At 25.3% G+C, this 15,294-nt stretch overlaps 2 protein-coding genes across 2 annotated transcripts in view; one reads left to right on the forward strand and one right to left on the reverse strand.

Moving 5' to 3' along the window:
- LOC113389581 (collagen alpha-1(I) chain-like) overlaps nt 1-2,537 on the reverse strand; it is an 11,144-nt gene extending 8,607 nt beyond the window's left edge. The window contains 2 exon segments of the mRNA XM_026626600.1: nt 5-75; nt 2,338-2,537. Coding sequence (XP_026482385.1) covers nt 5-75; nt 2,338-2,448 — 182 coding nt within the window. The 5' untranslated portion in view covers nt 2,449-2,537.
- Nucleotides 2,538-14,646: 12,109 nt separating this feature from the next.
- Nucleotides 14,647-15,294, forward strand: part of LOC113389582 (coiled-coil domain-containing protein 102A-like) — a 9,466-nt gene continuing 8,818 nt past the window's right edge. The window contains exon 1 of the mRNA XM_026626601.1: nt 14,647-14,669. Coding sequence (XP_026482386.1) covers nt 14,647-14,669 — 23 coding nt within the window. The remainder of the gene's footprint in view (nt 14,670-15,294) is intronic.

Here is a 15,294-nt window from a genome sequence, read left to right on the forward strand (position 1 = left end):
AGACCACCATCTCATAGTTTTTTCCATCTGGGCTGTCCTGGCCCTGGCTTCTTCCAATTCCCTCTGTCGATGAGACTGTAAAAAAAACATACAACTGATTAAGGGTTAAAAAACATTGGATATAGAACACAATTCAAATAAAAAGTACATACTATAAAGTAGCTGTGCTGGTAATAAGATAGTAAGATATTATCAATCTATTTATAAATATTATAAAAAATGTACATGTGTACGTTTTTTTTTTTAAATAAATACATATTTAATATATTTTAAATAAGCAAACAAAATCCGTAACTTTCAAAGTGCTACCGGAGCACCTTTATTTGTCATAAATATATAAAATTATGATCCAAATAATGAAAAAAAAAAATTAATTTATGATATTATTCAAATTTGATTTAATTTGTCTTTAGCGCTTTGGTATTTTCTATAAAATACCACTTTAAATTTTTAACCTAACCTCTTTTACATCCCATTTTAAGTCAATTGATATTTGCAAATTGTGGATTTGAAATTAATAAATAATATATACACATTATTAAAATAATGTATACATTTTTAATACATGTTTGAATTTTAAATTGGAATTTTTTGATAAATTTTTATATATTTATCGAAGTACATACATATATTTTTAAGCAATATATTACTGAAGCATCTATATTTGGTATAAATAAATTAAAATTGCAGTTAAATGATTCCAACATATAACAAAAACATTATACTATTCAAATTAGTTTGGTTCATCTTTCTATTATATATTCCATTGAAGGCTTTTTCTATTTTCCATCCTAACATTCTTTACTATCCATTTTGTTTCGAGAAATCTTTGGTTACAATTTCTTCAATAATTGTATTATAAATAAATAAAATTACAACACATCTGATCTCAAATTCCAGCATAAAGCACTAGAAATATTAATACAACTCAAATTTAAGTAATTTTTTAAATTAATACTTTTTATATTACATTACAATCTGACCTCTTTTACAAACCCATTTAAAAAATAAAAAACAAAAAAAAATAAAAAAATGAAAGTAAAATAAAAAATAAAAAAAATAAAAAAGTAAAAATGAAAGAAAAAAACAAAAAAAAATGAAAAAAATAAAAAATAAAAAAAAATAAAAAAGTAAAAAATGAAAAAAAAAACAAAAAACAAAAAAAAAAAATAAAAAATAAAACAATAAAAAAAATAAGAAAAAAAATAAAAAACAAAAATATAAAAAAAAAATGATTCGAGAAACCTCTTGTTAGAATCTGTTGCAATTGTGGGTTTGTAATTAATAAATAATATACATTATTCGCTTTTGATCTTCAAAACATGCATAAAATCTAAAAAACATCTTATTAGTTATTATGGAAATAATTAAGGAAGCAACCAAAAAGAGAGGCACCTGTAAAAATCCTTACCGATGCACTTAAATTTGTTAAAAATAAACAAAAATTAGAATAAATATATAAAATTCTTCCGCCTAAAACGATCCAAATTATATATAATTCCTTTACAAACTACTTGTTATATTAATATTAAGCTTATTTACCAAAATTTACTATTTTAAAATAATTTTTATTTAATAATTTTGTAACCTAACCTTCTTGACATCCCCATTTTGGGTTCGAGAAACCTTTTGTTAGAATTTCTTGAAATTGTGGATTTGTAATTAATAAAAAATATACTTCATTTCCACTTGATATTCAAAACATGCATTAAAATCTAGAAAACATCTTATTTAGTTATTAGTATAAATTTAAAAAAATATTTAAAGAAGTAACCAAAAAGAGGCACCTGTAAAAATCCTACCGATGCACTTAAATTTGTTAAAAATAAACAAAAATTATAATAAATATATAAAATTCCTTTGCCAAAACGATCCAAATTATTTGCAATATTAATACTAATCCAAATTAACACATTTTAATATAATTTTTTAATTATACCATTTTAATATAATTTTTATTTAATAATTTTGTAACCTAACCTCTTTGACATCCCCATTTTGGCTCAAGACACCTCTTGTTACAATTTGTGCAAATTGTCCATTTATTAATACAAAATAATGTGTACTAATTATATTATGCCTGCAAAATATGCATTAAAATTTGGAAAACAATCTTATTTAGTTATTAGTATAAATTTAAAAAAATATATAAAGAAGTAACCAAAAAGGAGCACCTGTCAAAATGTTAAAGATCCACCTATATTTGTTATAAATAAACAAAAATTATAGTCCGAATTATATAAAATTCCTTTACAAACTACTTGTAATATTAATACCAATAAAATTCAACACAATTAACCATTCTATTATAATTTTCTATTATTTTTTCAACCTAACCTCTTTTGCCTCCCATTCAGTGTCAGGAAATCTCTGAGCGCCGCCAGGAGGGCCCTCGTGGTCTCTTCCAGTTCGCCTGGAAGAGCTGGAACTGGCCGCACTTTGAGCCATATTAACTAATATTTAATAACTTAACTAATATTTAATAATTAATTTTTCACAATTATTTAATGTTTACATCGATTACATTACATTGCATTACTCAGAGTTTGTATGAAATGACGTCTGGCAAACGTCAAAACAACGCTGACCGCGAGACGCAAATAACTTCAGGTCAAATGCGCATCCGAAGACAAAAGCGCCATTTTTAAACAGGATTTAAAAAAAGATTTATTATAATAATGGAGAAATTTGGGTTTTTGTCAAATAACTCACAAATTTTATATGCGAGCACACTTTTTCGGTTAGACAGGGAGAAACTAGATAAAATTTACATTTCCTAGCATTTTATACACTCCGATATAAAAGTTTTGCATAAAACGACTTTGAATTCAATATTTCATTCTTAAGCAATAAATATAGGAAATTTGGGCCATTTTTGGTTTTTTTGTCAAATAACTCAAAAATTTCATATAGAACTACCCCTTTTCAGTTAGATAGGGTGAAACTATATAAAAGTTGCTAAATATCCATACAAACACGTGAATACAGTTCGATATAAAGTTTTGAATAAAATGACTTTGATTTGATAAATTGATTTATACATGATTATATACATACTAGCTGTCTCAGTTTGTATGGGAGTTGGATATATAAATGTATACATTAATTTGTACATGATTATATATACTAGCTGTCTCAGTTTGTATGGAAATTGGATATATAAATGTATATATTGATTTGTACATGATTATACATATACTAGCTGTCTCAGTTTGTATGGAAATTGGAAATATACATGTATATATGGATTTATACATGATTATATATATACGAGGTCTGTTCAAAAAGTACCCGGAATTTTCGTTTTTTCAAAAAAATATTTATTTATTCGTCTACATTAATGTGGTCCCCTTCAAAGTAGTCCCCCCAGATATAATACACTTATGCCAGCGTTTTTTTCAATTTTCGAAGCACCCTTGATATTCACTTTTTGATATGTCCTTGAGCACTCTCAGCGATTTTCTTCAATCGAGGAAAACCGCCGTCCTTTCATGGGTCTCTTCAACTTTGGGAATAGGAAAAGTCACACGGAGCCATATCTGGTGAATTTTTGCACATTGCAACACTTTATTTCATTTTTTACGCAAAATTTAATACAAATTCTTTGACTTTTCAATTCTTCCATTGTAAAAATCGCCGAGCTCAGAAAAACACGTCGAACCTTAGCGACTACCACAGACAAAGTAAACAGTGAATATAGCTGAAAATTTCATCATACTTTAGGGGCATGTATACCAACACAATAAAAAAAAAATTTGACAATCAGACACTCCAGACCCGCGAAATTTAATTAATAGTAATTCCGGGTACTTTTTGAACACACCTCGTATACATACTAGCTGTCTCGGTTTGTATGGGAATTGGATATATAAATGTATATATTGAATCATACATGATTATATATATACTAGCAGTCTCAGTTTGTATGGGAATTGGATATATAAATGTATATATTGATTTATACATGATTATATATATACTAGCTGTCTCGGTTTGTATGGGAATTGGATATATAAATGTGTATATTGATTTATACATGATTTATATATGACCTAGCTGTTTAGTTTGCATGAGAATTGTATATATAAATGTATATATTGATTTATACATGATTATATATATACTAGCTGTCTCAAATTGTATGGGAATTGTATATATAAATGTATATCGATTTATACATGATTATATATACATGCTAGCTGTCTTATATTATATGGGAATTGGATATATAAATGTATATATTAATTTATACACGATTGTATATATACTAGCTGTCTCGGTTTGTATAGGAATTGGATATATACATGTATACATCGATTTAAACATGATTTATATACATGCCAGCTGTCTTATATTATATGGTAATTGGATATATAAATGTATATATTGATATTTTTCCCAAGCCAGGACCATAATTATATTTATAATCGAGTATAAAACGATATATAAATGTATATATTATCCACGGATTTTTCAAACATATTTTACTTGACTTGCATATTTTTTTAATTGCATAAATCGATTTTTTTTATCACTATATATGACTTAGTCGCCTTAATTGGATTGTGAAATGAATATATAAATTTATATATTGCTTTTCCCATCATTATACCAAATTCGATGTATGGCATCTTGCCTTAAGGCAAATTGCTAGAACTTCCCACCGTAATAAAATATATTAAATGGAATTTTAAATGATTTCAAATGAATTATTATAAATTTAAGAGGTATACACACAAAAATATCTAAAAATTACAGTTTACAAAAAACATCATGCTTTTGACGATTACTATAACACTATGACTTACCTTCCATCTACTACCGAGAATCCGCAATCACAAGAGCCAAGATGCGACGACCAATGAGGAGACTCTAACCACTACACCAAGAACTGATACGACCAATGAGGTTCTGATAGACCTGACAGAAGTATTTCGAGCGCAGTATTTCAAAGCGTGCACATACTACTTATAATATATAAACAATAGTTAAAAACCATGCTAAAATATTTAAAATGGATCAAAATATCTATTACACCCATTTTACCATAAATTACATAAGTTTATAATTTATAATTTATAATCAAATTAAATTAAATTTATGATAATATTAATAATATTTAATAACTAAAACTGGAAGAAATTTGTATGTTCATTTCAAATTTATCGAGAAAATGAAATAAAATACTTAATAAATTTGTTTGGAAATTCGAACTCAAAACCTAAAGTAAGAACGATTGCCATTGCACCCTAGGCGATTTATCGCTTTCGCCCATCTCATCACCGTTGAATAATTGATTGAATTTGGTACATTTGTTAATAACTTCACATATCTTCCTCGCCCTTGAAATTGTCGAATAAAAAATTCCTATCGGATTCGAACCAGCATCCTTCAGATTAGAGTCTAGTTTAGCGCTCTAACCGATTCGGCCACGAGGACCAAGATTTTCGGGCGACTAATACTGGAAGGACATTCTTCGACAACCGACCATCATGAATCAAGTCAATTTCACAGGGGGATGATATGGAAATATTAAATGTTCACCCAGGGGGTTGAAAGTGGGTTCATTCGATTCCTCTGGTTCTTGCGAATTTCAAGCGGGGGGTTACAGGGGGGAAATTTTTGTCCGTTTTTCGCCTAGGAGACGAGAAAATCGACTTTTTGTAAATTTCACGTTTTTTCTATGGGAATTTTTTGATAACTTTATGCGTTTTCAAGGAGATTTTGTGCTGACCTTGTCGTGGTGAAGGTCAAGGTCAAGGACAAGATTAAGGTCAAGGTCAAGGACCACGCATATAAATAACCTCCATCAAATAACCCTGAAAACGCAAAAAGTTTTCAAAAAATTCCCATATAAAAAACGCGAAATTTACAAAAAGTCGATTTTCTGCTCTCCTGAGCGAAAAACGGACAAAATTTTCCCCCCTGTAACCCCCCGCTTGAAGTTCGCAAGGAACGACAGAATCGAATGAGCCCACTTTCAACCCCTAGGTAAATATTTAATTTTTCCATATCATCCCCCTGTGACCTTGACTCGAATCATGATGGTCGGTTCGTCGAAGAATGTCCTTCCGGTATAAGCCGTACGAAAATCTTGGTCGCCGTGGCCGAATCGGTTAGAGCGCTATACTAGGCTCTAGTTTGAAGGATGCTGGTTCGAATCCGAAGGATGCAGAAGGGGAGTTTTATTCGGCGAATAAAAGGAATAAAGAGGTGTGTGAATTTTTTTTAATCGGTAAAAAATTAACCTACCACTACCTCCGATAGTCTGCAATTAAAAAATCAAGATGAGACAACTAATGAGGTTCTGCACAAAGGTTCTTGAGGCATGGTTTCCAAAGAGAGACCTGACAGAAGTATAGCAATTTCAAAGCGTGCTATATGCATGCATGTACTACTTATAATATATAAATAATAGTTACAAATTATGCTAAAATATCCGAAAATATCTATAAAAGTTGTTATAAAAATCCATAAATAATAGTTCATATTATTAATAACATAATGCAAAAACTTAGAAATTATTTGGACTTATTATATTCAATTATATCATATATCACATCATCCCCTGTCCTTAACCACGTGATTGGGCTCCATATAAATGACCCCGACCATATCATTGAGGTCAGCACAAAATCTTCTTCAAAACGCAAAAAGTTTTCAAAAAATTCCCATAGAAAAATCGTGAAATTTACAAAAAGTCGATTTTCTCGTCTCCTGAGCGAAAAACGGACAAAATTTTCCCCCCTGTGACCCCCCGCCTGAAATTCGCAAGAGCACGAGGAATCGAATGAGCCCACTTTCAACCCCCTAGGACAAAATTTAATATTTCCATATCATCCCCCTGTGAAATTGACTTGATTCATGATGGTCGGTTGTCGAAGAATGTCCTTCCAGTATTAGTCGGCCGAAAATCTTGGTCGCCGTGGCCGAATCGGCTAGAGCGCTAAACTAGATTCTAATCAGAAGGATACTGGTTCGAATCCCATAGGGATTTTTATTTGACATTTTAATGGGCGAGGGAAATATGTGAAGTTATTGTTAACAAATGTACCAAATTCAATCAATTGTTTAACGGTGATGAGGTGGACAGATCGTTAAATAGCTTCGGTTGCAATGGCAATCGCCTTTGCTTTAGGTTTCGAGTTCAAATCTCCAAGCAAATTTATTAAGTATTTTATTTTATTTTGTATGGGAAATGGATATATAGATGTATATATTGCTAGCTGCCTTAATATATAAGGAAAATGTAAATATATATTTATATATTAATTTATACATGATTATTTGGGTACTAGCTGCCATAGTTTGTATGAAAATTGGATATATAAATATAATATTGATACTTCTCCTAAACCTAGACTACAAATATATATAATTACTTTATTATTATGAAGGAATCAAAAAATGTTTCCAATTTTCAAAACTCATGGGTACCCATCCATGGATTTATATATCAATTCTTCTTTCATTATATATGGATTACTGCTTTAGTTTATATGGGAATTGGATATATAAATTTATATACTGATATTTCTCTTAGGCCGAGACCATAATTATATATCTAAGGGCGTATAAAGCGATATATAAATGTATATATTGATATTCCTTCAAAACATATATATAGTCCCATATAAAAGTTTTGAACAAAACGACTTTGAATATGATAATATTTCACTCAATAAATAAAAAAATTGGGTCATTTTTTTGGTTTTTGTCAAATAACTCAAAAATTTTATATCGAACCACCTCTTTTCAGTCAGATAGGTTGAAACTAGATAAAATTTACAACATTTCCTAGGGAACACTTTTATACACTCCGATATAAAAGTTTTGAATAAAACGACTTTGAATTTGATTTGATTGTGATAGCGTATAAAAGAATCCAATGAGAATCCACTAAGATTCCAATGTTTCTAAGGCGATTTCATGCAGCGCCTCTATGTTAAATTGTTCCCAGTTCTCCGGGAACTACGTAGTGACTACCGGGTTCATATGGTTCTGTGTTAGATGTCGCCACTGACTTCAAACGTTTGACAGTTCAACGGCAAGGGAGTATCTACTCACACATGTATACAAACGGTATATATGGATTTATATATGTATTAATTTTTACGTGCTTATTTATATACTAGCTGTCTCAGATTGTATGGGAATTGGATATATAAATGTATATATTGATATTCCTCCAAAACCGAGACCGTAATTCTATTTATAATAGCGTATAAAGCGATATATAAATGTATATATTGATATTCCTTCAAAACCGAGACCACGATTATATTTATAATGGCGTATAAAGCGATATATAAATGTATATATTGATATTCCTTCAAAACCGAGACCACAATTATATTTATAATGGCGTATAAAGCGATATATAAATGTATATATTGATATTCCTTCAAAACCGAGACCATAATTATATTTATAATGGCGTATAAAGCGATATATAAATGTATATATTGATATTCCTTCAAAACCGAGACCACAATTATACTTTAAATGGCGTATAAAGCGATATATAAATGTATATATTGATATTCCTTCAAAACTGAGACTACAATTATATATCTAATGGCGTATAAAGCGATATATAAATGTATATATTGATATTCCTTCAAAACCGGGACCATAATTCTATTTATAATAGCGTATAAAGTGATATTTAAATGTATATATTCATTTATACATGATTATATATATATATATATATATATATATATATACTAGCTATCTCAGTTTGTATGGGAATTGGATATATAAATGTACATATTGATATTTCTTCAAAACCGAGACCATAATTATATTTATAATGGCGTATAAAGCGATATATAAATGTATATATCGATTTATACATGATTATATATATACTAGCTGTCTCAGTTTGTATGGAAATTGGATATATAAATGTATATATATTGTTTTATACATGATTATATATATACTAGCTGTCTCAGTTTGCATGGGAATTGGATGTATAAATGTATATATTGATTTATACATGATAATATTATACTAGCTGTCTTAATTTGTTTGGAAATTGGATATATAAATGTATATATTGATTTATACATGATTATATATATATACTAGCTGTCTTAATTTGTTTGGAAATTGGATATATAAATGTATATATTGATATTTCTTCAAAATCGTGACCATAACTATGTTTATAATGTCGTATACAGCGATAAATGAATGTATGTACTTGAATTTTTTATATCTGAAACTTAAAATAATTAATGAAATTAGTTACTCCTGGTATCAACAAAAATTTATAGCCTGTAAAATTAAAATTTGTTAGCTAAACTTCTCAGGAAATATTGATCGTGCGGAATTATTTCATTTAATTGATTAGACATATCATTAATATCGTCAACTCCGTAATAAATATTGGAGGGGCTTACTGACTGGAGCCGGTTTAACTGAGTTGTCATCATTAGCTGTTTCTATTGTTGAAAGGGCCGAAAATCTGTTTTGAATTTTGACATCTATTCCTAATGGTTCAAATGAAGTTTTTCTTTTTTTGAAATTGACTACTTGCCATGAATTGGGAGGTTTCTTGACATCAGAATGTGGTTGAGTGAGGCTTGTAGATGCACTATTACTAGATGATATTACTTCCTGTCTTGAGTCAGAAACTGATGAAGTTGAACGCAGCGAGACCTTTTCCGATGTAAACATATTGGTCCGACCTTCTTCGCGAGGTATCTTGCTGTATTTGCTGGATCCAATAGCGGTCTTTCGTAGTTTTGGGATTTCTGATGGTTTACTGTCCGATTCCATATTCGCTTCTATATCTTGATTGAAATGTAAGACATTTTTTTGATTCCACAAACGCACATTAGAGTCTCGATTATGTATGGTTTTTTGTAAGCATTATTTAATTATCTGTACACTTTTGTAAGCTTTTCATGCAATTTTAATAAACCGTAAAATTCAATCTGACATGCACTTGTTTTTTCTTATAATTTAAGTGAAAAAAAAACTTATAATTAACTTTATAATTAAGTATAATCAGAAAAAATATTAACAACTATATGTTACATAGATATATTACAAATAATTAAAGTAAAATTATAAAACTAAATATATCACATATAATAAAATAAATAAATAAATATATATATATATATATAATAAATATATAAATCTATATATATAAATATTATAACTATATATATATATAATAATAAAATTAAAATTAAATTACAAAAGCAATAAAATAATGTACATAAATCATTTCCTCAAAAATGAAACAATTTCAATTTCTATTTAATACTACAATATTTATTCTACTACATTTATTAAACAATCTACAATTTTCAACCCAGTCTTAAAATCAATATGCATTTCATTTCTATTGGTCTTACACAAATTTTAAAATATTTTTTGAATATAATAAATTTTTGTATTTTGACGATTTCAGACTTATATAATAATAATTAATAACATTTGCTAAATCTGCTACCAAGTAAATCACAAACGTTAAAATAACGTAGCACGACGAAACGTCGTTACGTTAATAAAACATTTATGTTACGTTAATAAACGTTCATGTTACATTTAGTGAAATCATACATTGGTGATATAATTAATAAAATAATATAAAAAATAACAAAAAATATAATTAAATACATATATAATATATTCTTTAAATTAATTTATATCAAAATTATTTGAATATTCTGAATTCAAATATTTTTGAACAGATATATAATATGGGGTCATTCATAGAAAATAATATTTTCAGTTAAAATATAAAGAAAAAATAGTAATACTATAATCAATTATTGTTAATAAATTATAAAATCGATGAATATATATTATATATTATATAATATATGCTAAATCTATTCAGTAAACCACAAAAGTTAAAATTACGTAACACAGACGAAACGTCGTTACGTAAATAAAACGTTTATGTTACATTTATATCACATTTAGTAAAATCATAATTAGTGATAATAAGATGTATCAAATAATTTAAAAAATGAATTAATACCAAAAAATATTGATTTTAATTAAATTTATATATGCAATATTTTTTAAAATGATTTTTATCAAAATTATTTGAATATTCAAATATTTTTGAACAAATATATATGATTTCCAGATAAATTTAAGACAAAAATTATATAGTATGATTAATTATTATTAATAAATTATAGAATCAATGAATATATATAATATATGCTAATATGCTATGTAGTAAACACAGAAGAATGTCGTTACGTTAATGAAACGTTTATGTTACGTTATTAAAACGTTTATGTTACGTATAGTGAAATTATAATTGATAGAATTACTAATGAGATTAGTTATATTTTTTTAAAATACTTTATATCAAAATTATTTGAATATTCTGCACTTGATGTTTTTTGAAGAAATAAATAGTTGAGCCTAGAAAATTAACATTTCCAGGAATAATACAAGACAAAAATATTATTAATAATAAATATTTAGCCTGAAATCGTCAAAATTTCACCTAAATCGAATTTAAAATCCACCATGTATAATATTTGTACCTAAATATCTATTCTATTAAATATCGATCACATTGTTTTTATTTCATTAACATCTCGTTTTCTACAATATAGTATACAATTATTTTTTCTTAAAGTCCAGTCTCTAAAAAAATTTGTAGAAAATTTTCTATTACCTTCATCGTAAAAATCAGTCCTTTGATGAAACTATTACACACTAGAATAATAAATATGAAAGGACATTTAATATGAAAATATTTTTTTTACCTTCTAAGGTACCTATATTATAAATTGCCGTTAGAAATGTATTGGTTTTGGAATATGTCTAAGTTTTTTTTTCTGGTAGAGAATTAAGTTGGATTTTTAGGGAAATGGAAAATTGGAGGAAAAAATTGCACATTTTGTAAAAAAATATTGTCTTGAATTATTATATGATTATCAGATGTAGAAATAGGTTTTTTGTACAAAAGGGAGTACTGTGCAGTACGAACCACTGTTGGTTTTCGCAATATTTTCTAATCAACATTTTGTAAAATTTTATGCATTTTGGTAAGTTAATTTAATAAAAAAAAATCTACACCAGTCACCATTTAAGTACTATCAAAACAGTCTATATTTGTTTAAAAATGTGAAATATAAATATTTTTTTTACAAAAATTTTTGTATAAAGACATAATGCTTTTGCAGAATTATGTAAGATTTTTTACAAACATATTTCTATTAATATGATAAAATATAAAGAAAATCCCAAATTATAAAATTGTATAAATAATCAACTAAATATTGATAATTTTAAAAATTAAGAACAAATTAATAGTATGTATATAAACAAAATTTTTAAGTGTATATGTACTTAGTTAGTAAATTAGGTTTTAGTGCTAATTTATGTTATTTTTTTTAATTTTTCCATTTCTCTAGCAGAATTTTTCATATGAACACAATTAAAATTATTATTTCAAAGATTCAGAGTCAGTTGCACCTTTTATTCTAATTAAATATTAAAATAAAAAATCTAAAAATTCTTAATCTAACAAAATTATTAATTACATTAGAATCAATAGTTACACATGATATTATTAAAAATTGAACAAAATCATATCAATACTTTGTGGAGACTAATAATTAATTTATAATAGCTGATAAATATATATTATAGTTATATAATTATAATATATATTATATAATTATTATGAATATTATAATAATTATATAATTATGCATATATGTTGTTCTTTTACAAATTTTTCAAAAAAATGAGTGGTCTACAATTAAAAAATTTATAAACAATTGATTATATATAAAACAAAATATATTCATTTATTAGAAAATAGTCTAAATTATAGAACCAAAATACATATTTATCATATAATAGAAAATGCATTACAAAATAATATTATATATAAAAATATTTTGTAAATAATTTTTATTTTATAGTAGAATATTTTATTTTAATTTTAAGAGAATAAATATGGTGCAACCGGCCTTTGATAATTTTATAAGAAAAATTATATTATTTAAATTACAATGTTTTTTAAATTTTAAGTTTGCTCCTTAAATTAGAAAAAAATATATATAATATAACATATGGATACATAATTATATTTTGAGTAATGGATATTAATTTGTGGAAGAAAATTATAAAAAAATAATTTATATAAAAATTAATTGTATTATCCTGAATTTTATGAATTTTTGCTATAGTAAAAAAAATCCTGGTAATAAGAATTTTACTAACTATCATTATTTCTAATGATGGAACAAACGTCTTGAAATTAAAAAAAAAATATTATTAAAAATTAGTTTATAACAAATCACTGACTTATTTATATCTTATATTATCAACTTGAGCAAAATGTCATAATTTTAAAAAATATAATAAATAGTTTAAAAATGCATAAAAATAGTATGAAAATATAAGTAGATCTTTTGTTAAAGAATTAATAATTTTAAATTTAGGTTCTTATTTAAAATAAAAATAAATTAGTTTATGAAAAATTAGGTGTTGTAAAAATATTGTAACCGATAAAATTTAAAAAACGTCAAAAAATAGCATTCGATATTAAATATTTGTAAAAATTGCCAATTTTATTAAAATTGTGAAACAAACCAATAGTAATTGTAAAAAGTAAACTTATTCCAAATATTCGTTTTAATTTAAATAAAAATTAGAACTGAAAAATTATATTATAAATCTTTTACTATTATATAATATATAAATATAGCATTCAGAAGTGAATATGTTCGATTAAGAGTTTAAAGAAAAAATACTAAATATTTGTCTTAATTAAGAATTTTGATAATAAAATAATTATTATTTGTTTAAATTTACCATCGTTATAAAATCTACTTGTCATAGATTTTAATAAATGTAAAAAACAGTGTTTAATATAAAAAATATAAGTAAAAAAAAAACACCTTATTAAATTTAGAAAAAAAATGATAGTAATTCCTAGAATAAAAATTTTACGTTCAAAAAATATTTAAAAATCACCAAAACCGTTTTCATAAACTAAATTACTAAAAACATTTTCATTAAACAAATTAAATTAAATTCAAATCATGATCACAAAATAAAAAAATGACAAAAGATGATGAAAATCATGAAAATAACAAAAACTGATTTTATTTTCTTAAGAAAACTACTATAATTTATTCTAAAAATAACCGTTTTTCTTACCAAAAAATCCTAATTTCAAATTACAAGTTTTCTGATTAATTTTATTTAAAACAAAAAATTGCCAATAAAAATTTCTAGTTTGAAATATATATCATTTTATAAAATCATCTAGTACTATATAACAAAATTTAAAAAATGTAAAAAAATACTATATATTAGTTAAAACCCATAAATTAGTAATAAAAATCTAAATATCCAAAAATATATTATATAGAGTGCTTGTCTATCAATTCTCCTAAATTGGAATATAAAAATTGAAATTTATATTTAAAAAATTTGTAATTAATTATTTTAATTTAATAGTTAAATACAAAACTAGAAAATTAGAAAATGGAAGAAATAGTATATTTACACTATTATACTAATATAGGTCTTTTAGTACTAAATTTAGAAGTAAAAATTTGAATAAAAAAAATAGAATTTAAATAAAAAAAGTAAATTTATAAATTTGAAAAGTAAGGTATAAGGGTTGTAATAAAAATGAGGGCTCTATTAATAGTAAGGTATTTAATTAAAAACAGAAGAGAAAAATAAAAATTAGGGAAAGGGTACTAATAAACTTGAGTGCTAAATAAAAAAGTAAATTTATAAATTGAAAATTATGATGAGGGTGGTAATAAAAATAAGGACACTAATTATTAAGGTATTAAATAAAAACAGAAGAAATAGAAATTTAAGCACAAATAGAAGTTTAAGGTAAAGTACTAATAAAATTGAGTACTCTACTTAATAATTATCATAGGAATTATTTTGTAGGAGTCTTTCATAATTAATAATAGAATGAAAATATGAATAAAAAAATAGAATTTAAATACAAAAGTGAGTTTATAAATTTGAAAATTAAGGTAAGGGTTGTAAAGATAAGGACACTAATTATTAAGGTACTGAATAAAAACAGCAGAAATAGAAATTTTAGCACAAATTGAAATTCAAGGTAAGGGTCCTAATAAAATTGAGTGCTCCTTATTAAGATAGGACTTATTATTGTTGGAGTATTTTAATAAACAAATATAAATATAAATAAGTAAAATAAATATAATAAATAAATAAAAATAAATATAATAAATAAATAAATACTTCAACAATAATATATTTTTTTGCTAAGTTTCTAATACATAATTTATTAGT

The sequence above is a fragment of the Ctenocephalides felis genome, unplaced genomic scaffold (genome assembly GCF_003426905.1).
Source record: "Ctenocephalides felis isolate EL2017-DRISC unplaced genomic scaffold, ASM342690v1 CF-g0.4_SCAFFOLD_03573, whole genome shotgun sequence".
NCBI classification, from domain to species: Eukaryota; Metazoa; Arthropoda; class Insecta; order Siphonaptera; family Pulicidae; genus Ctenocephalides; species Ctenocephalides felis.